Source organism: Sapajus apella, unplaced genomic scaffold (genome assembly GCF_009761245.1).
Source record: "Sapajus apella isolate SASKATOON/1434 unplaced genomic scaffold, GSC_monkey_1.0 scaffold6, whole genome shotgun sequence".
In the NCBI taxonomy this organism is placed as follows: domain Eukaryota; kingdom Metazoa; phylum Chordata; class Mammalia; order Primates; family Cebidae; genus Sapajus; species Sapajus apella.
In genome coordinates, this window is record NW_022436946.1 from 38,904,705 (window position 1) to 38,928,385 (window position 23,681).

At 41.5% G+C, this 23,681-nt stretch overlaps 1 protein-coding gene across 5 annotated transcripts in view; it reads left to right on the plus strand.

Moving 5' to 3' along the window:
* Window positions 1–216: 216 nt before the first annotated feature.
* The window catches only part of CDK19 (cyclin dependent kinase 19), a 202,288-nt gene continuing 178,823 nt past the window's right edge, over window positions 217–23,681 (plus strand). For 2 of the 5 annotated variants that reach the window (XM_032275032.1, XM_032275037.1), the window contains exon 1: window positions 493–673. In XM_032275032.1, coding sequence (XP_032130923.1) covers window positions 546–673 — 128 coding nt within the window. In that variant the 5' untranslated portion in view covers window positions 493–545. Of the gene's footprint in view, window positions 674–23,681 lie in introns of all 5 variants that reach the window. The other 3 variants (XM_032275031.1, XM_032275038.1, XM_032275033.1) reach the window with 3 other exon arrangements.

Here is a 23,681-nt window from a genome sequence, read left to right on the forward strand (position 1 = left end):
CTGCCTTCACGAGAACCGGGAGCCCGGCGCTACCTGAGGCGGGGGTTGGGGGTGGGGAGCTGGTGCGCATGCGCGCATGCCTTGTAGGGGCGAGGCTGTGGCGGCCCGAGGTAATCTGGGAGCTGTATTTCTTAGGTTGATCAAACCGCCCGGGCCGCTGCGGCCTTGGAGACTACGTTTCCCAGGAGCCTCCGCAACCATGGGGCGGGCCGGCGGGTTCGTTAATGAGCTCGAGGAAGCCACGGCGCGGCCCACCAGGTTCCAAAACAAGGAAATGAAGGGAGGAGGCGGGACTGGGGGTGCCTGCGGGAGCCGCTGCTGCCGCCGTCGCGGAGGAGGAGGAGGAAGAGGTGGAGGAGGCGGCTGCCTCGGCCGCCGAGGAGTTCCTTGCTGAAGGCGGACCGCGGACCGCGGAGCGGCGGGCGGCGCGCGCGCGCCCGAGAGGAGGCTGTTGGAGAAGTGGAGCGGCGGTCGCGGGGGGAGGAGGAGGAGGGACTGAGCGGCAGCGGCCCCCGCGTCCCGTGCCTCTATGGGGGAAGCAGACAATGGATTATGATTTCAAGGCGAAGCTGGCGGCGGAGCGGGAGCGGGTGGAGGATTTGTTTGAGTACGAAGGGTGCAAAGTGGGACGCGGCACCTACGGGCACGTCTACAAGGCGAGGCGGAAAGATGGGTAAGAGCAGGGTCGGGAGGAGTAGGCTCGCTCGGGTCATCGCCCTGCCCGCCACCGGGTGGGATGGGTGGGTCGGAGCCCAGTCGGGCCGTGCGCGAGGGGCGAGGCGGAGGGGGTCGCGGGGCGGTGTCCGGAGATGCACTTCGAGGGGCGCCGGTTCCGCCTGCCTCCCCCGCGCGGCCCCGTTGCGCCCCTCGAACTCCCGCGGCGCAGCCCGGTCCGAGGCGTCGGTCCCGTCCCAGAGGGGCGCCCTCCAAGTGGTCGGAGACTGCGGCGGGACTCGAGTTGGGACCACGGTGGAGGAGGAGTTTGTGGGGTCTGGCCTCGAGGGAACGCAGCGGGCAGTGAGAGCTCCGCCGCGGAGTTACCTCTTCGGCCCTAGGTAGTGACGGTCGTTGTGGAACTTCCAATCGGCTGAGCGCCTCGCGGGGGCGGCGGTTTGAAACCTCGCCTGGGAGGCCGTCTTGCGAACACGGCCCGGGGTCCTCGCCAGCCCCGCGACACTGACGGGCCCGGCAGCGCCGCCCCCAGCCGCGATCTCCGATCCTGAGGCTGGCCGGCCCGTTGGCCCCTCGGTGCAGTCCTCCTATCCCTGTTGTTTGCCCAGCGGATTTCTTATTCGCACATTCTGAATTGCGTATCTTCCCCCTCGAAGGAGACCTCCTGTCGGGCCAGCTGCGTTTCGCACGCGGTAACTTAAGAGTTGGCTCAGTTCCCTGCTACCCACCCTCTACCCCGTAGCCCCTTGGGTATCTTGGGAATTTTGTCCTCTACTCCATCCTCTGCGAGATGACTGCGGGCTGGGGTTTATCGAGTACCTAGATTATCTAGAAGGGAATGAGTGACAGCTTGCCCTGAACCTGTGTTTTTCCAGGAGTTGAGGGAGAGCTGTAGGAACACCTTGGGAAGCTTTTAGTGATTGTCCTTTTAGGATAAGAAGAGCTGGATAATGTATTGACAATGGCTATTCTTCCTTGGTCTTGGAGGGCAGACAGCAGCTACAGCAGGACTGGTGGAACCAGCTCCTTGGCAGGAATTACCCTCCCCCAAGGTTAGGGACCCAGGAAGATAACCCTGTCCAGCATAGACTTTAAAGAGAGTTAGACTCTCTACGGAAGAGAATTGTAACGGAACATTTCTGAATAAACTGATCAGCCACAGTGACGTTAGTAACATTTGAAGTGCCGCTTATCTTTGTGCACGCTGTTATAATTTGATGTGGTTGGTATATGAACTCTAGGACTAAAGTAGGTTATGTGCGTATGCACTAATTTCATAAAACAAACACAACTCTATAAAATGCTTTATCATAAGGTATCGTGAAAATTGCAAAGTACTATCCAAGTATAAAGGATTATTATTATTGCGGAGTTTTTTTTTATCTTGTAATCACTGAACAGGCTTCAAGGTATCAGTTGTTTCTCATAATTCCTTTAATTACCAGGTGTCCTTGAATGCTTATCATGGAATGTAAGGTACTGTAATTAACATATTTTGGTTTTGGAATATCCACTCTACCTGTTATACTAGGGTTCTTGTAGAAATCTTACCGGATATATTTGGGGAAAGCACATCCAGTTTTCCTGTTTGGACATTGTTAATCAATCTGAGGTTGGTTTTTCCTATACTCCTCGTGCTAACTTTGTAATATACTTTAGGTTTAAAAAAATGTGTCTTAGTGGGTTTTTATTTTGTTTTTTGTTAAAGTAGCTTTCTTTTATTAGGCAACTTTTAAGAAGTTAAAAATTCTGCTTCTGAATTGTATTTGAATAGTATGGGCTTAAAACAAAAACCAGATAATACCTGCTTCTATTCTTTTTGAATATTCTCCCCTCTAATAAAGTATTTGATTCGAATACACTACCTTTTTGAGTGAAATTTGTTAATTAGAATTAATAAAGCTTCTTTAGTAGAGTAAGATTAGTTTGTGTGTCTTCAAAATATAACGCTTTTTTCTAAAAAAAAAAAAAAATCTTAGGACCTGAAAGCATTAGATAAAATCACTATGTTACATGTAAAAAAAAGCCATAATAAAGGCTTTTTTCCTGGACGACAAATCTGGTTGAGATTTGCAACTTTACAGTAAACACCCACATCTCTTGTGGGTTGGTAGTGGGATTAGTTTTATGTTCATTGATACCAACAATTTGAAAGAACATCTGTGTCCTGTGGGTTCACGTTTAAAAAAAATTTTTTTTTTAGATTGTTTTAAATTGTGAGGCAGATTTGCATAGTAAAGGATTTTACACTCTGATCATGGTAGATTACAGTTTAGCTCTTTCCAGATTTTATTTTGGTTAACTCAGAAAATGCATAATGCTATTTAAGGGAGCCAGAAATCACACAGGTTACATTAAAGAGAAATGATTCTGGTGTATTTAATGTATATAACCAAAGCGTTGTTCAGGTCTTGAGAAGAAATATTTGAAGAAATAAATTGACATAAAATATAATTGTTTAATACAGTTTACAAAATCTTAAATGTTATTCTCTTGAAGTATGACTTTAATTGAGGCAATGTTAATTATTATTATTTTTTTGAGATGGCATCTTGCTCTCACCGAGACTGGAGTGCAGTGGCCCAATCGGCTCACTGTAACGTCTGCCTCTCAGGTTTAAGCTATTCTTCTGCCTCAGCCTCCTGAGTAGCTGAGACTGCAGATGCCCACCACCATGCCCAGCTAATTTTTGTATTTTTAGTAGAGATGGGGTTGTACCATATTGGCCAGGCTGGTCTTGAACTCCTGATCTCGTGATCCACTCACCTCGGCCTCCCAAAGTGCTGGGATTGCAGGCGTGAGCCACCGTGCCCAGCCCCATGCGGTGTTAATTATATTACATAAATTTATAACAAGCTGAAAATGCAAGATTTATGTCTGAGGTTTTTTTTTTGCCTTTAATTAAAAATGTTCTTTGTTCACCTTTTTGTTTTGAAAGAGAAGCTTTTGACCCAACTCTCCTTTTTATTTAGTATTTATACTTTTGAATATTTTTTTGTGGAGACAGTGTCTTGCTGGTGTTGCGTGGGCTGGTCTTGAACTCCTGGGCTCAAGTGATCCTCTTGCCTCAGCCTCCCAAAGTGCTGGGATTACAAGTGTGAGCCACCATGCTGGACCTCCAACTCTTTTTCCATAAAAAAAAAATCTGGCTTAAAAGTTGTTCTTATTTGTTTTTTTGCTGTATAGAGACAGGGTCTTGCTGTGTTGTTCAGGTTGAACTCCTGGCCTCCCAAAGTGCTGGCACTACAGGCTCATGTCACCACACCCAGCCAAATGTTAGACTTGAGGAGAAACAAGTTCGGAATATTTCTGAACTTTTTAATACAAGCAAGAATTCATAAAATAATTTTTTTTCATTATTAGTAAGTCACACATGACAATTTATGGTTACAGATTTCAAGACTGCATTTTTCCAGTATGAAACATTTAAAAATTTGATTGATAAAGGAATATTTTTAAAAAGTTCTTTTATTGGCTGCGCCCTGTGACTCAAGCCTATAATCCCAGCACTTTGGGAAGCCGAGGCGGGTGGATCACATGAGACTGGGAGACCAGCCTCAGCAACAAGAGGAAACCCCATCGCTACTAAAAATACAAAAATTAGCTGAGCATGGTGGCATGCGTGGCTGACACAGCTTGTAGAGTTTGTTTCGTCAGGGTTTCAAATGAGTGGTTAATGACTACATAATGTATGCCATGAAATTATTCACAAATAATAAGTACAAGTAGACGCATATAGGTAAAACAATAGTATTTGCCTTTGATGGGTTTTTCACAATCGGTTTGTAATTAGATTATTTTATTTGCATTTTTATTGGACACTTACAGAACATTGAAGATTTATCAGTATGATTAGAGTATTAGAACTTTACAAAGTTTAAGATCACCTAGTTCAATTTCCTCTTTTTACAAATGAGAAACCTAGAGTTTTGAGAGGTTAACTGTCATGCTCACAGTCTCACAGCAGAGATAGCCTGTAATCCACATCTAACTTGCCTTCTTGCATTTTCCTTCCTGATACCATGGGAGGGAAAACAAAAAAAGGTCATCTTACCTCCAGTCTTGATAACTTAATAAACTTTTTTCCATGCCAGAAGTGCATTTATATTAAAAAATATGAAAAAGGAAAATTATCACACATAAAGGACACATAAAGTGGGAGTGCGGGACTGTAGATTGTACTACATGTAGCTGTGGCTTTTAATCTGTTTTTTTCTTCATCTTCACTATCAAGACTTTTGGCCATTATTTCTGATTTGGATAGTGGCTGATTGGTCTTTCACTATAGTCAAAGATCCAAATTGCTGCTAGTGTCATTTTCCTATAAAATCGTGTCATATCTCTTTTTGGAAAATTCTTACGTTTGCTATGGCTTATACTATCAGATCCAATCTCTCATCTTTCTCTCCTCACTCTCCTCGCATGAATCATGCTTGAGACTTAGATCCAATCTTAATTTCTTAGTTTGGCATGTAAGGATATTTGCATTCAGACCCTGAAGTCTGTAGTCTTGATACTTGCCACCATTTCTTTTTTTTCCAGTGCATTCAAGCTGTATACTTCTGTAGCATTGAACTCATATTTTCTGGCACTTAAGTCCTTTTATGTCTAATTTTCTTTGTTCTACATTCACTCTACAATGGTGTTGCTGTGCCATTCCTGCTTCCCTGTTTTACCTTACCCTTAAAAACCTGTCAAACTGCTCATGCTTCAATACCCAACTCAAATAGCTGTCCTCCTCAGAGCCTTCTCTTACTCAGTGTACTCCTTAGCTATGTTTCTACCCCTTTGTTCTTACCTGTATAAAGTCACTACAGGTGATTCTCATATGCCTCATAGATTACTAGCTGCAAAAGGATCATCATTCTATTTCTAGTGCTTTGTAAAGAATTGGGCACATAATACACACTCAAAATTATATTCAATTAAAAATGCTCTTCATTGGTAGATATGTTTCACTGATCTTAAAAGCAGACCAAATTCCTTTAAAAATGTTTATTTGCTTTTCTTAAAAAGCAGTGTTTTCAGTAATTGTTTTGAAAGCCTGAAATAGAGTGATGTTACATGACATAGTTGGGTAGATGTAAATATTTCTAGTGTATTTTTTCTAAGAAATGTGCTGCTTTTCCGAACAGTTGATAAATTTCTTCTTTTTTTTTTTCCTTGAAGTGGTCTTACTCTGTCACCAAGGCTGGAGTGCAGTCACGCAGTCTTAGCTGACTGTAGCCTTTAACTCCTGGGCTCAAGTGATTGTCCTGCCTCAGTCTGCTGAGTAGCTAGGACCACAGGTGCGCATGCTGGCTAATTTTGTTGTTGTTGTTTTGCAGAGATGAGGTCTCACTGTGTTGCCCAGGCTGGTCTCAAACTCCTGGGCTCCAGTGATCCTCCTGCTTCAGCCGCCCAAAGTGCTGGGATTGCAAACATGAACCACTGTGCCTAGCCCATTTAAAAAAAATAGATACTATTATTTTTTTAAAGAAAAAAAGGCATATTTTTGGGAAATAGTAAGCATTATTTTCTCTTAGCCAGCTCTTTTAGAATTGCTAGACTAATAATCTGTTTCTGCTGTTCTAACTAGCTATTTTATAGAGATGCTTAGAAAATATCAGTATTTAAATACATTTTAGGAAACCTTTTGGTTTTTTGGATTTATGGTAAAAAATTAAGTACCTTTAACACTTAGCAAATGAAGTGGACATCAGTTTATGTTTAACTGGTTTGTCATTTTTGCAGTGCAAGCCTTCAAAAACTTCTTGAGGCCCAAGGGAAATTATTGTTTTCTTTTTCGGCTGGGTGCAGTGGCTCACACCTGTAATCCCAGCACTTTGGGAGGCTGAGGTGGGCCGATCACAAGGTCAGGAGTTCAAGACCAGACTGGCCAACATGGTGAAACCCCCATCTCTACTAAAAAATACAAAAAAAATTAGCTGGGCATGGTGGCTTGTACCTGTAATCCCAGCTACTTGGAGGCTGAAGTAGGAGAATGTTTTCATTTTCAATGAAATTTGATAATCTAGAGCATTGGTCAGCAAACTTTTTCTGTAAAGAAACAGATACTAAATACTTTGGGCCTTTTGGGCCATACTCTCTCTGTTGCAATTACTCAACACTATTGTAGTGCCAAAGCATCCACAGATAGTACATAAACCAATATGGAAAAGATGACTGTGTTCCAATAGACCTTTATTTGCACAAATAAATGGTTGGCTGAATTTGGTTTGCAGGCTATAGTTTGCTGACCCCTGCTGTAGAGCACTGATGTTCAATAGAACTTTCTGCAGTGATCTGAAAATGTTCTGCATCCGTGCTGTCCAGTATGCTAGCCGCAAGCCACACACAGATATTGATTACTGGAATGTAGTTAGTGTGATTGAGAAATGAATTAGTAGCTATTACATTGGACTGTGTAGGTTTAGAGTCTTTGGATGACTGGTTTAGTAACAATTCTCTGATCCATCAAGTGAGCTTTCAATAAAAATGTAAAAATGAGGATATGGACAAATAGGAAAACTATTATCTCTTCTTTCAAATTATAGGAGAAGTATTAAGGCTGAAATAGCTTGATAAAGCAATATTTGAAGAACTATCAATTTATGAATGGAATCAAGGACATTTTATTAGTGTGTCAAAAAAGTATTTTATGGCTGGATGAGGTGGGAGGAATTCTTGAGCCCAGGAGTTTGAGGCTGTAGTGAGCTATGATGATGCCACTGCACTTTAGCATGGGCAACAGAATGAGACTCTTAAAAAAAAAAAAAGATTAAAAAATACATGTTTGTGGCTGGGTTCAGTGGCTAATGTCTGTAATCCCAGCACTTTGGGAGGCCGAGGTGGGCAGATGATGAGGTCAGGAGTTTGAGACCAGCCTGGCTAACTTGGTGAAACCTTGTCTCGACTAAAAATACAAAAATTAGTTGGGTGTGGTGATGGGCACCTGTAATCCCAGCTAATTGGGAGTCATTGAGGCAGGGAATCACTTGAACCTGGGAGGTGGAGGTTGCAGTGAGCTGAAACTGCGCCATTGCACTCCAGCCTGGGTGACAGACCAAGACTCCATCTCAAAAAAAACAAAAGTTTGTAAATAGTATATATGTGTAAAAATATACAATGTGGCTGGATGTGGTGGCTCATGCCTATAATCCCAGCACTTTGCGAGGCCGAGGTGGGCAGATCACTTGAGGCAAGAGGATCAAGGCCAGCCTTGCCAACAGTGAAAACCCCGTCTGTACTAAAAATACAAAAAATTAGCCAGTTGTGGTATTACAGACCTGTAATCCCACTAAGGCACAAGAATTACTTGAACCCAGGAGGCAGAATATTGCATCACTGCACTCCATACTGGGTGAAAATGAGACTCTGTCTCAAAAAAACAAAAACAAACCACCAGTGTAACATAAGTCATTCCTTTCCCAGCCATTGTTTCCCTTTTTTAGAGGCAGTCATTCTTGGTTATCCTTTAAGAGGGATTTTCTTCTGGGGTACGTGTATGTGTGTTAACTTAAAGGTGTCATTAAATATGACATGCTAGTGTGCTGCACACTTCTTTGTTTTTAGATCATGGCTCACTGTAGCTTTGACTGCTTGGGCTCAAGCAATTCTGTCGCTTGGGCTCAAGCAATTGTCACCTCAACCTCCTAAGTAGCTGGAACTACAAATGTGGGCCACGCCCAGCTGTTTTTTTTGTTTTTGTTTTTGTTTTTTTCAAATTATCTGTAGAGATAAGGTCTTGCTATATCTCCCAGGCTGGGCTCGAACTCCTGGCGTCCCAAAGTGCTGGGGTTATAGGCATAAGCCATCATGCTTGGCCCTATTTTTATTTTAATTTTTTTGTTTATTTTTGAGATGGAGTTTTGCTCTTGTTGCCCAGGCTGGAGTGCAATGGTGCAATCTCGGCTCATTGCGACCTCTGCCTCCCAGGTTCAATGGATTTTCCTGCCTTAGACTCCAGAGTAGCTGGGATTACAGGTATGCACCACCATGCCCGGCTAATTTTGTATTTTTTTTTTGAGACAGACTCTTGCTCTGTCGCCAGGCTGGAGTGCATGTAGCAATCTCAGCTCACTGCAACCTCTGCCTTCCTGGTTCAAGCAATTCTGCCTCAGCCTCCTGAGTAGTTGGGACTATAGGCACATGTCACCAAGCCCAGCTAATTTTTGTATTTTTAGTAGAGACGATGTTTCACTGTGTTGACCAGGATGATCTCGATCTCTTGACCTTGTGTTCCACCCGCCTTGGCCTCCCAAAGTGCTGGGATTACAGTTGTGAGCCACTGCGCCTGGCCTATTTTTATTTTTAATTAATTAAGTTATTTATTGAGATGGAGTCTTGCTTTGTAACCCAGGCTAGAGTGCAGTGGCAAGATCTTGGCTCACTGCCACCTCCACCTCCTAGGTTCAAGCAATTTTCCTGCTTTAGCCTCCCAAGTAGCTGGGACTACAGGCACACACTACCACACCCAGATAATTTTTTGTATTTTTGGTAGAGACGGGGTTTCACCATGTTGGCCAGGCTGGTCTCAAACTCTTGACCTCAAGTGATCCATCTGCCTCGGCCTCCCAAAGTGCTGGGATTGCAGGCGTTAGCCACCATGCCTGGCCCATATTTTTAATCTTAAACACTACTTAAATATCATGACATATCTATGTAGAGATGCCTTGTTTCTCTGAATAGTTTTGTTACATCCCATTGTATTGACTTATATCATTGGCTCTCTCCAGTCTTCTGCTTGTATTAACACTGAAGTGAATATCCTAGTAAGCACAGCATTTTGTATCTATTAATGTGTTAAATTCCCAGAAGCTGTTAACCTTTGGAAGTAATGGCTTGGAATGGTTTACTAATATGGTGATGTATAAGATGTAAGTATCTAAAGACTGGAGATGGGGGATTGGCTAAGAATAAGGAAGTGAAATGTTAAGACTAATTTTTTTTTTTTTTTTTTTTTTTTTTTGAGATCTTCTTGCCCAGGCTGGAGTGCAATGGCATTATCTTGGCTCACTGCAACCTCTGCCTCCCAGGTTCAAGTGATTCTCCTGCCTCAGCCTCCCAAGTAGCTGGGATTACAGGAATGTGCCACTGTGCCCGGCTAATTTTGTATTTTTTAGTAGAGGTGGGGTTTCACCATGTTTGCTAGGCTGCTCTCGAATTCATGACCTCAGGTAATCTGCCCACCTCGGCCTCCCAAAGTGCTGGGATTACAGGTATGAGCCACTGCACCCAGCCGACAATAATAATTAAAACATCTGCATGTAGGCAACCATGTAAAAGAAAAAAATAATAATTAAAATGTAAAAATGAGCTACAAATAATTTGTTAAGGGAAGCACAAGTTACTTTTTGTTTTTTTTTTTTTTTTGAGACAGTTTCATTTTGTTGTACAATCTGGGGTGCAGTGGTGCGATCTTGGCTCACTGCAGCCTCCACCTCCAGGTTCAAGCTACTTTCTTAAGCTGCTGTTTTAGCAGCATGGGAAAGGTGTATCTCTGAGTTTTACGTAGGAAGAGTAGCTCCATGAAAAGGTTTTTAATGCAATCTATGCCAATGTTGATGCATTAAGTGTTTTTATTTTTTAAAGTATAGAATATATTGTGTACTCTATTTTTGAACTTGATATGCTAGACAAATAAGTTAACATGTGGTGTAAATTGTGTACAGTTGACCCTTGAACAGCAGGAGTTTGAACTGTGTGGGTCCACTTACACACAGATTTGTGAAAACTGCCTATATGAGGGCTGACTTTTTGTATAGGCGGGTTCTCCAGGGCCAACTGCAGGACCTGAGCGTGTGTGGATTTTGGTATATGCAGAGGTCCTGGAACCAACCCTCTAGCTATACTGAAAGACAACTATTTGTTTTGAAAAATTACTCTATAGTTAAGGGTTAGATGACAGTATAGAAGATTTTAAAGCAATATATTACAATTTGCAATTTTCTTGGTGGTAAATGATTAGAGTGACAGTGTTTGGATGTTAAAAAACTAATGTGTTTTTTTTTAAATCAACTTGTTAACAGTGTTTTGACTATATAATGCTAGTACTATTTTGGAATCTAAAACAAAGGGACAAACTTTTTTTACTTGTACATTTTAATATTTTGAATAACTAGCATGACAATTTCTTAAAACCAGATAGTATCTAGAACCATAAAGGAGTAGCAGATAAAGCTATTTGAAGATTTTTGTCCATTTATAACTAGCTGATAGTACAACACTTCCTGTAATAGCTATTTTGAACATACATTGTACGGGATAAAATAGAGTCTCAAGAGAGAAGACAGGATGTAATTCAGGATACAAGTGTGCAGCGGTAGTTGTTTATTGAGGGTTTGAGTTTTTATCCAGAAGTGAGTGATAGATGAAAGAGAAATAAAAACCTGTAAAGTCCTCAAATAACAGGTGTCCTTATAAAATACCTTTAACTTGGCCGGGGGTGATGGCTCACACCTGTAATCCCAGCACTTTGGGAGGCCGAGGTGGGTGGATCACGAGGTCAGAAGTTCGAGACCAGCCTGGCCAATATGGTGAAACCCCTGTCTCTACTTAAAAATACAAAAATTAGCTGGATGTGGTGACATGTGCCTTTAGTCCCAGCTACTCAGGAGGCTGAGGCAGGAGAATCGCTTTAACTTGGGAGGCAGAGGTTGCAGTGAGTTGAGATCGTGCCGCTGCACTCCAGCCTGGGCGACAGAGTGAGGCTCCATCTCAAAAAAAAAAAAAAAAATCTTGAACTATAATAAGTCTTGCTGAAGGAAAAATACACCCTTCTTACAGAGGCTTTAAAACTGTGGTGTATTTTCTATTTAAAAACTATTTTTTTCAGTGAGGCTTTGTGGTGGGTGATCTCAGTTACTAAGCTGGATGTGATTAGGGAATGGATTTATTTACCAAATAGGCCAGTTACCTTTGCTTTGTTCTGTAGTTACAGAGCAACACCTATTCATGGCAAAGTGTTTTGCAGATATTTGTAGATACTTAAATGGACAGAAAGGTAAGTCCATGGTTGCTGGAAAACTCCCAGCCTCCATCCTTGTGTCCCTCCCTTCCTCACTCCTTCCCTTTCTCTCTCTCTTCTCTTTTATTTTTTTTCCTGCATTTTCTTTCTTTCCTCTCTTTTCTTGAGACAGGGTCTTGCTCTGTCACGCAGGCTGAAGTGAAAGTGGTGCAATCATAGCTCACTGTAGCCTTGACTCCCTGTGCTCAAATGATCCTCCCATCTCAGCCTCCTGAGTGGCTGGGACTACAGGCATGTACCACCATACCTGATTAATTTTTGCATTTCTTGTAGAGCTGATGGGGTTTTCCATGTTGCCTAGGCTGATCTCGAACTCCTGGGCTTAAGCTGTCTACCCACTTTGGCCTCCCAAAGTGCTGGGATTACAGGTGTGAGCCACTGCACCCAGCCTCAATGTAGTTATTGTAATTGCATTTTAAGAGTGATTTAAACCGAGTAAATCCCATTATTTTAGGATTTAGGTGTAGTTTTTTTTTTTTTAAAAAGGGGGACTTTTTTTTTTTTTCCCCCCCGTAAAGATGGGATTTCACCATGATGGCCAGGCTGGTCTTGAACTCCTGACCTCAGGTGATCCACCCACCTGGGCCTCCCAAAGTGCTAGGATCACAGGTGTGCGTGAGCCACTGCGTCCGGCTGCTTTTTTTTTTTTCTGAAAGGTTTTATGTAATTTGATCTTGTCTTACTTAAAAAAACCAGAATTCTATTAACTAATTTTTCAGCAATTTGTTGATTTTTGTTGTATATTTGTGTCAAAGTGGAAATAATTTTATGCTATTAAAATTATGAAATAATGGTTGTGTATGGTAAGAAACTTAAAACAGTATAGTTGTATATAAAATGAAAAGTAAAAGCCTTTCTTCTTACTGTCCATGCCAGAGACTGTCCTTGTCACATCTCAGAGGTAACCAGTGTTAACCATTTTTGTTATAATTTTTGCTGTTGCTTACCATGATAACTTTAAATAATATGCATATAATTCTGCTTCTTGATTTATCAACTTTAGGCAGTTTTTGTTTCCGTTAGAGAAGCTGAGCAATTTTGTGAAATCCCGCTACCCCTTTCTGTTTTCCCTTTTCTCATCTTAACCTTCAAATTTATTGCTTCCATTTTAATTTGTTTCTAGTAAATATTTCTATGGCTTTAGATTATAAACTTAATTTTTTTTCATTATATATCAATTTAGACATCTCTGATCTTTCCAATGTGAATTGTTTTTCTTCCTTTAAATTTTAGATTTGGGGATACATGTGCGGGTTTGTTACATGGGTATATTGCATAATGCTGAGGTTCAGGCTTTTATTGAACCCACCACCCAAATAGTGAGCATGGTACCCAGTAGGTAGTTTTTCAATCCTTTCCCCTCTGGTTTTCCCCCTTTTGGAGTCCCTAGTGTCTATTGTTCCCGTCTTTATGTCTGTGTGTACCCATTGTTTAGCTCCTGCTTATAAGTGAGGACATGGGGTATTTAATTTTCTGACTTCATTTAGGATAATGGCCTCCAGCCCCATCCATGTCACTGCAAAGGACATGATTTCATTCTTTTTTATGGCTGCATAGTATTCCATGCTGTACGTACACCACTTTTTCTTTTTAACTGTTGATAGACACCAAGGAGGATTCCATGACTTTGCTATTGTGAATAGTGCTATGATAAACTTATGAGTGCAGGTGTCTTTTTGGTAGAATGATTTCTTTTCCTCTGGATAGATACCTAGTAATGGGATTGCTGGTTCAAATGGTAATTCTGTTTTTGTTCTTTGAGGAATCTCCAAACTGCTTTCCACAGGGGCTGAACTAATTTATATTCCTGCCAACAGTATGTAAGCGTTTCCTTTTCTCCTCAGCCTTGCTAACATCTCTTATGTTTTGTTTTTGATAATACTCATTCTGACTGGTATGAGATGGTATCTCACTGTGGTTTTACTTTGTGTTTCTCTGACTAGTGATGCGCATTTTCTCCTATTTTTTTTGGCTGCTTGTATGTCTTTTCAGAAGTGTCCGTTCATGTCCTTTGCCCATTTTTTAATAGGGTTGTCTTTTTCTTGTTTTAAAAAATTTAAAATAACTTTTATAGCTGGGCGTGGTGGCACACACCTGTGGTCCCAGCTACTCGGGATGCTGAGGCAGGAGAATTGTTTGAATCTGGGAAGTGGAGATTGCAGTGAGCGGAGATTGCGCCACTGCACTCCAGCCTGGCGTCTAGCATCAGAGCGAGACTCTGTCTCCAAAAAAAAAAAAAAAAAATTATTCATTTTATTTTTTTGAGACAGAGTCTTGCTCTGCCACTGAGGTTGGAGTGCAGTTTCATGATCATGGCTCAGTGCAGCCTCAATCTCCTGGGCCTAAGCAATTCCTCCACCTTAGCCTCTTGTGTAGCTGGGACCACAGGGGTATACCACTAAGCCTGGCTAATTTTTAAATTTTTGTGGAGACAGGGTCTCACTATGTTGGCAAGGCTGGTCTTGAATTCCTGGGCTCAAGCAATCCTCTCGCCTTGGCATCCCAAAGTGATGCAATTACAGGTGTGAGCCTGCCCCCTCCCCCAGCCTCCAGTCAAGATTGCATTCTTCATTTGGGTCTTAGCTTGAATGTTATTGGTATGCAGATATGTTGTTGATTTTGGCCAGGCATGGTGGCTCATGCCTGTAATTGCAGCACTTTGGGAGGCCGAGGCAGGTGAATCACCTGAGGTCAGGAGTTTGAGACCAGCCTGACCAACATGGAGAAATCCCTGTCTCTACTAAAAATACAAAATTAGCCAGACGTGGTGGTACATGCCTGTAATCCCAGCTACTTGGGAGGCTGAGGCAGGAGAATCACTTGAACTGGGGAGGCTGAGTTTGCAGTGGGCTGAGATCACGTCATTGCACCCACCCTGGGCAACAAGAGCAAAACTCTGTTAAAAAAAAGAAAAAAAAAAAAGATACGCTATTGATTTTTATATGTTGATTTTGTGTCCTGAAACTGTACTAAAGTTGTTTATCAAATCTTGGAGTCTTTTGAAGGAATCTTTAGGGTTTTCTAGGTATAGGATCATATTATCAGTCAATAGATAATTTGACTTCCTCTTTTCCTATTTGGATGCCTTTCATTTCTCTCTCTTGCCTGATTGTTCTGGCTAGGGCTTCCAGTACTGTATTGAATAGTGGTGGTGAGAGTGGTTATCCTTATCTTGTTCCGGTTCTTAAGGGGAATGCATCCAGCTTTTGCCGTTTCAGTATGATGTTGGTGTGGGTTTGTCATAGATGGCTCTTATTATTTTGAGCTGTGTTCCTTCAGTGCCTAGTTCATTAAGAATTTTTGTCATGAAGGGATGTTAGATTTGTCATGTTTTTTCTGTGCCTATTGAGATCATATGGTTTTTGTTTTTATTTCTGTTTATGTGGTGAATCACATTTATTGATTTGCGTATGTTGAACCATCCTTGCATCCCAGGAATAAAGCCCACTTGATCATGGTGAATTATCTTTTTGATGTGCTGCTGGATTTGGTTTGTATTTTGTTGAGGATTTTTACATCTCTGTTCGTCAAGGATACTGGCCTGTAGTTTTCTTTGTTTATTGTGCCTTTGCCAAATTTTATTACCAGGATAATGCTGGTTTCATGGAATAAATTAGGGAGGAATCCTCCCTCCTTAATTTTTTGGAATAGTTTCAGTAGGATTGGTACCAGCTCTTCTTTGTACATCCCTGGACCAGACAGAATATTCAGCTGTGAATCTGTCTGGTCCAGGGCTATTTTTGGTTGGTAGGCTTTTAATTACTGATTCCATTTCGTAAGTTGTCATTGGTCTGTTCAGGGTTTCAATTTCTTCCTGGTTCAATCTTTAGAGGTTTTATCTTTCTGACATGAATGTTAAAGGAAGTAATACATCTTTCCCACTCTTTATTGCTACTTCTCAATTTTTAAAGTATAATGTTTATAGTATTTTGGTATATTCAATGCTCTTTTGTCCATGGGTTGATTCTAAAAAGAGAACATTGTAAAGCATTGAACAGCATTAAAATACTATGATTTTAAAATTTATTTACTGCTGAGTAGATTAATATGTTGAGATTCATGGAGAAGGAAATGTAGTCTTGAGTACAGTCAGTCCTCTGTATCTATAGATTCTGCATCCACAGATTCAGTCAGCCTTATATTGAAAATATTCAAGGTCAGGTGCTTTGGCTCACACCTATAATTCTAGCACTTTGGGAGGCGAGGTGGGTGGATTGCTTGAGCTCAGGAGTTTAAGGCCAGCCTGAGCTACATAATGAGACTTCGTCTCTTCAAAAAAGTAAACAAAAAACTAGCTGGGTGCAGTGGTGTGTGCCTGTGGTCCCAGCTAACTTGGGGGCTGAGGTGGGAGGATTACTTGAGTGGGGGAGGTTGAGGCTGCAGTGAGCTGAGATTGTGCCATTGCACTCCAGAATGGGCAACAGAGTGAGACCCTGTCTCCAAAAAAAAAATAAAAAAATTAGAAAAAAAACTCCAAAACAGTAAAAAGTAATGCAAATAAACCCAGCATAACTATTCATAAAGTATTAACATTGTATTAAATATTATAAGTAATCTAGGGATGATTTAAAGTATTTAAGAGATACATGTAGGTTATATGCAAATTCTGTGCCTACTTATATAAGGGACTTGAGCATCCTTGGATTTTGGTTTGGAAAGAACTGAAACTAGCCACATGCTCCACATATTCCTCCCCACACCATATTGAGGGATGACTGTATTAAATAAGTGCTGCTTGAAACAGTGTTCCAGATATTAAGGCCTAATGGTTAGTGTTAATTTATTCTGCCATTTCTTCAAGTCTTCTGGGTCATACTAGGCTTACAGTTTTTCTTTATATCCCATGTGTGGTTTTCTTGGCTTCTTTTTGTGGTTGTTTTTAGATGAGGATATCTTTTTTTTTCTTTTTTTAAGACAGGATCTCACTCTATCACCCAGGCTGGAGTGCGGTGGCATGATCACAGCTCACTGCGACTTTGACTTCCTGGCTCAGGTGATCCTCCTACCACAGCCTCCTGAGTAGCTAGGTTTACAGGCACCCACCACCACACCTGGCTAATTTTTATATTTTTTTGTAGAGACAGGGTTTCACCATGTTGCCCAGGCTGGTCTTGAATTCTTGGGCTTAGGTGATCCGCCTGCCTCTAGTACTCTTAAAGTACTAGAATTATAGGCGTGAGCCACTGTGCCTGGCTGAGGATGTCTTCTTAAGTAGCATTTTCCCATAGGATATATAGATTTTCCGAGTTCTTGTATGTCTGATAATGTATTTTGTTCTCATACTTGATTGATAGCTTGGCTGAATTAATACTTAAGAATAATTTTTTTCTTAGCGTTCCAAACTCTTGCTTCAGGTTTTCTAGTATATCTTCTTGTTCCTGGGAAGTTTCTTTTTTCTTCTTTTTTTTTTTTTTTGAGACAGAGTCTCATTCTTGTCGCCCAGGCAGTGGTGTGATCTTGGCTCACTGCAACCTCTGTCTCCTGGGTTCAAGCGATTCTCCCAAGTAGCTGGGATTACAGCACCTGCCACTACGCCTAGCTAATTTTTATATTTTTAGTAGAGATGGGGTTTTACCATGTTGACCAGACTGATCTCAAACTCCTGATCACCCAAGGGGTGATCCGCCCACCTTGGCCTCCTGAAGCACTGGGATTCCAGGAGTAAGCCATCATGTCTGGCCAGGAAGTTTAGTTTTTCAAGCTTGTATTTCCTCTCCAGAATCTCTTAAAATTTTTTTACTTTATTTGTTTGTTTTCCTGATTTTTCTTTAATATAGTTGCCATCTTACATAATGTACTATCAGGTGCCTTCTTAATAGCTTCTAATCTACCATTCTGTTGCACTGGTTGGCATCCTGGGAGGGAACTCTTGTTACCACCCATGTTTGTGGCGTACTGTTCTTCAGTACAGTACACTTAACTCATATGATCAGGCCATATAATTCATGGGTAGTGGTATTTCTATACCTAAATTAATGTACACATCCAAACCACGTTTTTTTTTTTTTTTTTTTTTGAGACAGAGTTTTGCTTTTGGTGCTGTTGTGGCTCACTGCAACCTCAGCCTCCTGTGTTCAAGCGATTCTACTGTCTCAGCCTCTCAAGTAGCTGGGATTACAGGGCCTGCCACCATGCCCGGCAAATTTTTGTGTTTTTAGTAGAGATGAGGTTTCACCATATTGGCCAGGTTGGTCCCGAACTCCTGACCTCAGGTGATCCACCCACCTTGGCCTCCGAAAGTGCTGGGATTACAGGTGTGAGCCTCTGTGCCCAGCTGGTAATTTCCTATTTAAATTTGTGAAGAACTGACAAAATGTTTTCTACCGTGTTTGTTCCATTTTGTATTCTTACATTATATGAGCAGTCTGTTTCTCCACATCCTTGCCAACACTTTTTACTTTTTAAAAAATAAATTGTAGCTGCTCTGGTGGGTGTGAAGGAGTTTTCTTGTTGTGGTTTTGATTTTTATTTTCTTAATGGTCTGTGATATTGAATGTCTTTTCATATGCTTATTGACGATTTATGTATCTTGTTTGGAGAGATGCATATTGAAGTCCTTTGTCATTTTTAAATTGGGTTATCTTTTGTTGTTATTTTGTAAGGAAATGAGTGATTATTCTTTTTAATTGGTTGTTTATGATGCCTTTTCACTACAGATCATGCCTTCTAAGTTGTGCACTGAGGTTCCCTGGGATGCCACAGCAAAGTCACCTAGGGGTACTGTGGACTTTTTAGATTTTTGAGAGAGGGAAACAGACATCTGTCAGAACTATTAGCTTGAAGTAGTTTACAGTTACAGTATTAGGCTGTATAAAGTTCCTTTTGATGATGTCATGTTTTGGGGAAGATAAGTTTTTGAGGTTGCTGTGATAAAAAGTAACTACCATACAAAAAATGTGAAGCAAGAAATGACAGTGGCAATGTTTGATTTGATTCCAAGATTTTAAAAGTTGTATGTTATTTGTAGCTGGGCTTGGGGGCACACGCCTGTACTCCCAGCACTTTGGGAGGCCGAGTTAGGTGGATCACCTGATCAGGAGATTGATACCATCCTGGCTAACATGGTGGAACCCTATCTCTACTAAAAATATAAAAAATTTTCCGGGCATGGTGGTACGCGCCTGTAGTCCCAGCTACTTGGGAGTCTGAGGCAGGAGAATTGCTTGAACCCAGGAGGCGGAGGTCGCAGTGAGCTGAGATTGTGCCATTGCACTCCAGCCTGGGCAACAGAGCAAGACTCTGTCTCACAAAGCAAAATAAGTTGTATGGTATTCAGCTAGTGCACGCATCCAAGTAATTGTGGTTATTTAAGAGTGAAACAAAAATCCAGCTTCTTATTTCAATGTGTATGTATGTTTTATTTGTTTTTGAGACGGAGTCTCGCTCTGTTGCCCACGCTGGAGTGCAGAGGCATGAACTTGGTTCACTGCAACCTCTGCCTCCTGGGTTCAAGCAATTCTCATGCCTCCGCCTCCCAAGTAGCTGGGATTACAGGTATGTACTACCACGCCTGGCTAATTTTTTTGTATTTTTAGTAGAGATTGGGTTTCAATATGTTGGCCAGGCTGGTCTCAAACTCCTGACCTCAAATGATCTGCCTGCCTTGGCCTCCCAAAGTTCTGGGATTACAGGCATTAGGCATCGCTCCTGGCTGTTTTTTTTTTTTTCTTTACTCTTCTGTTTTGTTGTTTTGAGACTCAGTCTCACTCTGTTGCCCAGGCTGGAGTGCAGTAGTACAGTCATGACTCACTGCATTCTGGACCTCCCTTGGTTCAGGTGATCCTTCCACCTCAGCTTCCTGAGTAGCTAGGACTACAGGCATGTGCCACTATGCCTGGCTGATTTTTGTGTTTTTTGTAGAGACGGGGTTTTGCCATGTAGTCCAGGCTGGTCTTGAACTCTGGAGCTCAAGTAATCTGCCTGTCTCCACCTTCCAAAGTGCTGGGATTATAGGTGTGAGCCGCCATGCCCAGCCCTCTTCACTCTTTTTGATTTTACACTTTTTTCTTTAATTTTTTTATTTCGTATTTATTGTTTTATAAATTAAAAAATGTATTTTTAACTGAAATGGAGTGTTGCCCTGTTGCCCAGGCTGGAGTGCAATGGCGCAATGATCTCAGCTCACTGCAACCTCTACCTTTTGTGTTCAGATGATTCTCCCGCCTCGGCCATCTGAGTAGCTGGGATTACAGGCACCTGCCACCACACCCAACTAATTTTTGCATTTTTAGTAGAGACGAAGTTTCACTCTGTTGGCTAGGCTGGTCTCGATCTCCTGACCTCGTGATCCTCCCAAAGTGCTGGGATTACAGGCGTGAGCCACTGCACCCGGCCACCTATATATTTTTTCTCATAGCTGAGGCAAGGATTAATTTATAGCTTGAATGTTCTTTTCACAGTTTGACGGTTGAAATCGTTTCTGCTTTAGTAGATAGTAGTTAGAACTGTTTTCTCCATGGTTTCTGAGCTAAAGATCTGACCAGCCTTACACTTTACATCTCTCTTAGCTCTTAGGACCTTTAGTTCCTGGTTGAGGTACCACTCTCACTTCCAACCTCATTATAGGCTTTATGCATTTTATAGTTGGTAAGTATTTTAGACTTATTAAAAAGCAGCAAGTTTAGGCTTGGCGTGGTGGCTCACACCTGTAATTCCAGCACTCTGGGAGGCCAAAGTGGGTGGATTGCTTGAGCCCAGGAGTTCGAGACCAGCCTGGGCAACATGGGGGAACCTCATTTCTACAAAAAATACAAAAATTCGCCAAGTGTGGTGACATGCACCTGTAGTCACAGCTACTCGGGAGGCTGAGGTGGGAGAAGCACCTGAGTCAGGGAAAGTTGAGGTTGTAGTAAGCCATGATCATACCACTGCACTCAAGCTTTGGTGACGGACTGAGACCCTGTCACAAAAACGAAACAAAACAAGACAGCAGCAAGTTTTCCTTGGAATGCTGTATATTTATATAATCTTGTCATTCACATTTTTCTATTTTTATGTAAAGGATAAATATATATCTTAATTATATATCAACCAGGAAGTTTTGTAGTCATCTTAATTTCCTACTCTAATTTTTATTGGAATAACGGGTGATTTTTTTTTCACAGATTATCTATCATACTATTCTGAAAAGCAGTAAAGAATAAAGTTTCATGTTGTGTTTTGGTGTAGAAATTGTTAAAAGCACTTTAACAAATTTCAAACTACTGGAGAGAGGAGAGTGCAGATCTAGCTGTCATTTAAAACTGGGAAGAACAGGCCAGGTGTGGTGGCTTACACCTGTGATCCCAGCACTTTGGGAGGCTGAGGCGGGCAGATCACCTGAGGTCGGGAGTTCGAGACCAGCCTGACCAATATGATGAAACTCTGTCTCTACTAAAAAATGCAAAAATTAGCCACATGTGGTGGCGAGCGCCTGTAATCCCAGCTACTTGGGAGGCTGAGACAGGAGAATTGCTTGAACTTGGTGGTGGAGTTTGCTGTGAGCTGGGATTGAGCTACTGCACTCCAGCTTGGGCGGCACAGCAAGACTCCATCTCAAAACAAAATAAGACAAAAACTGGGAAGAACACAACTGTGGGGTTTATTGTGTGTGGTGGGTTTGTCATTTTGGCTTTGTGTAACAGAAAAAACAATCAGTATTGTACAAATAGGGTGTTTATTTTCCTCTTGTAATGAAAGGTCCAGGAGATGGGGCATGCTGGGCTGGTGTAGTTGTGCCAAGACATTCGCAAGTATTCACCTTCTTTCCGCTGTCTGTTCTGTGGTTTTTGTACACGTGGTCCCAAATGATTGCTGTGCCTCCAGGTATTTCTTCCACATTCTAGGCAGGAAGAAGGGGAAGAGGCAAAGGCTGAAAGGTAAAAGAGACTGTGCCAATCAAATGGTAAGCAAGTGTCTTCTATGGATTAGAGGAACACAAGGGAAAACAGGTTATGAATGGCTATGGGGAAGCCAGTTTGTAATAGTCTTTGCCATAGTGTGGAACAAAGTGTTCAGTTAAAGGTGGGAAAGGGGAAGGAAATCTTTGAATTAATTTTAAGCAGTTAAAACCCACCTTCTTAATGATAAGTACAATTTATGAATTACCCACTGTCTCCCACACTATGTAAAGACTTTTCATAATCAACCAAAACACATGTTGTTGACTTTCATGTCATAGAAGTATAAAGGCTTAAAATTTAGGAAAGATTTCTTAAGCAAAGCCGTATGTGTTATATGGCTTTGCTTAAAAAAATTCCTATCACTTTTAGGTGATAGGAAAACACCAGAGAGAAATTTGGTGTTTATAATAGTGAAGATAACTGAGTCATATTAGAGTTTACCTTTGCTTTAGGCCAACTAGCTAAGGCTCCTTGTTTAGTTTACTGTCACAGAGACATTTTCCTTTCAGCATTTGAATAAACAGCATTTTTGGGGGGTCTAAATGATTTGAATAATGCTTATTCCCTCTTAACAAACTACTTGTATTTTCCAGTAAATAGACATAGAAAGGAAAACCAAACTGTGATGTACAGAAACCTTTTGGAAACCTATTTCAAATCTCAGCTAATAAATACTGTCCAGCAGTGGAATTTTGGTAGTTAAATAATCTCTCTGTACCTCAGTTTCACCATCTGTAAGATTTGTTGGATGACAAAGTACTCCACACTGACTGTTGAGAGGGTAATTGAATCAAAATGTATAAAAGTCCCCAGCAAAGCATTAGTTTATTTATTTTCTAAATCTATGTAAAAGGGTTTCAATGATAAATTTCCCTGAAGGTTAAGTTAGCAAATAAAAAGGGTAGATGCTGAGGAAAAATTACAGTCAATTTTTTAAGAGTGATGATTAACCTGGTTAGATTCAGCAGGAAGATAGAATTGTATCCATATCTATAAAGAACTGTTACAAAAAAGTTTATTTGCCGTGAATGTCAGTCCCTTCCCTGTTGTGGCGAGGGGATCATCTGAGGTCAGGGGTTTGAGACTAGCCTGGCCAACATAGTGAAATCCCATCTCTACTAAAAATACAAAAATCAGGTTGGCCTGCTGGTGTGCACCCATAATCCAGCTACTTGGGAGGCTGAGGCAGGAGAATCACTTGAACCTAGGAGGTAGAGGTTGCAGTGAGTCGAGATTGCGCAGCTGCAGCGAGCCGAGATCAGGCCTTTGCACTCCAGCCTGGGCCACAGAGCAAGACAATGTCTCGAAAAAAAAATTCCTTTATTATGTTAGGAAAGAAAAATTGGTTTGATAATGGGCTCTTTTACGTTAAGCCTTGAAAATAAAGAAAAATGGTAAAGGGGAAGACTTTATCTTTTTCTCTAAATAAATAAACAAACAAACAAACAAACAAACAAAGGGCCGGGAGTGGTGGCTCATGCCTGTAATCCCAGCACTTTGGGAGGCTGAGGTGGGTGGATCATGAGATCAAGAGATAGAGACCATTCTGGTCAACATGGTGAAACCCTGTCTCTACTAAAAATATGAAAATTAGTTGAGTGTGGTGGTGTGCACCTGTAGTCCTAGCTACTTGGGAGGCTAGGACAGGAGAATCACTTGAACCTGTGAGGCAGAGGTTGCGGTGAGCCAAGATCATGCCGTTGCACTCCAGCCTGGCAACAGAGCAAGACTCCATCTCAAAAAAAAAAAAAAATGTGTTTAAGAAAAAAATTAGAAAACATGCTGGGTGGCTGGGCCTGGTGGCTCACACCTGTAATCCTAATGCTTTGGGAGGCAGAGATGGGAGGATTGCTTGAGGTCAGGAGTACAAGATCAGCCTGGGTAACATAGACCCTATCTCTAAAAATAATAATAGTAATTATTTTTATTTAAAAAAACCAAGCTGGGCACAGTGTATATGCTTGTAGTCTCAGCGACTTAGAAGGCTAAAACAGGAGGATTGCTTGAACCCAGGAATTTGAATTCAGCCTGGGTGACATAGACCTTATCTTTACAAAAAAAGGAAAAATTAGGAAACAAAGATAAGCAAAAAGAAGTAAAGTTATACATAGATGAGCGTC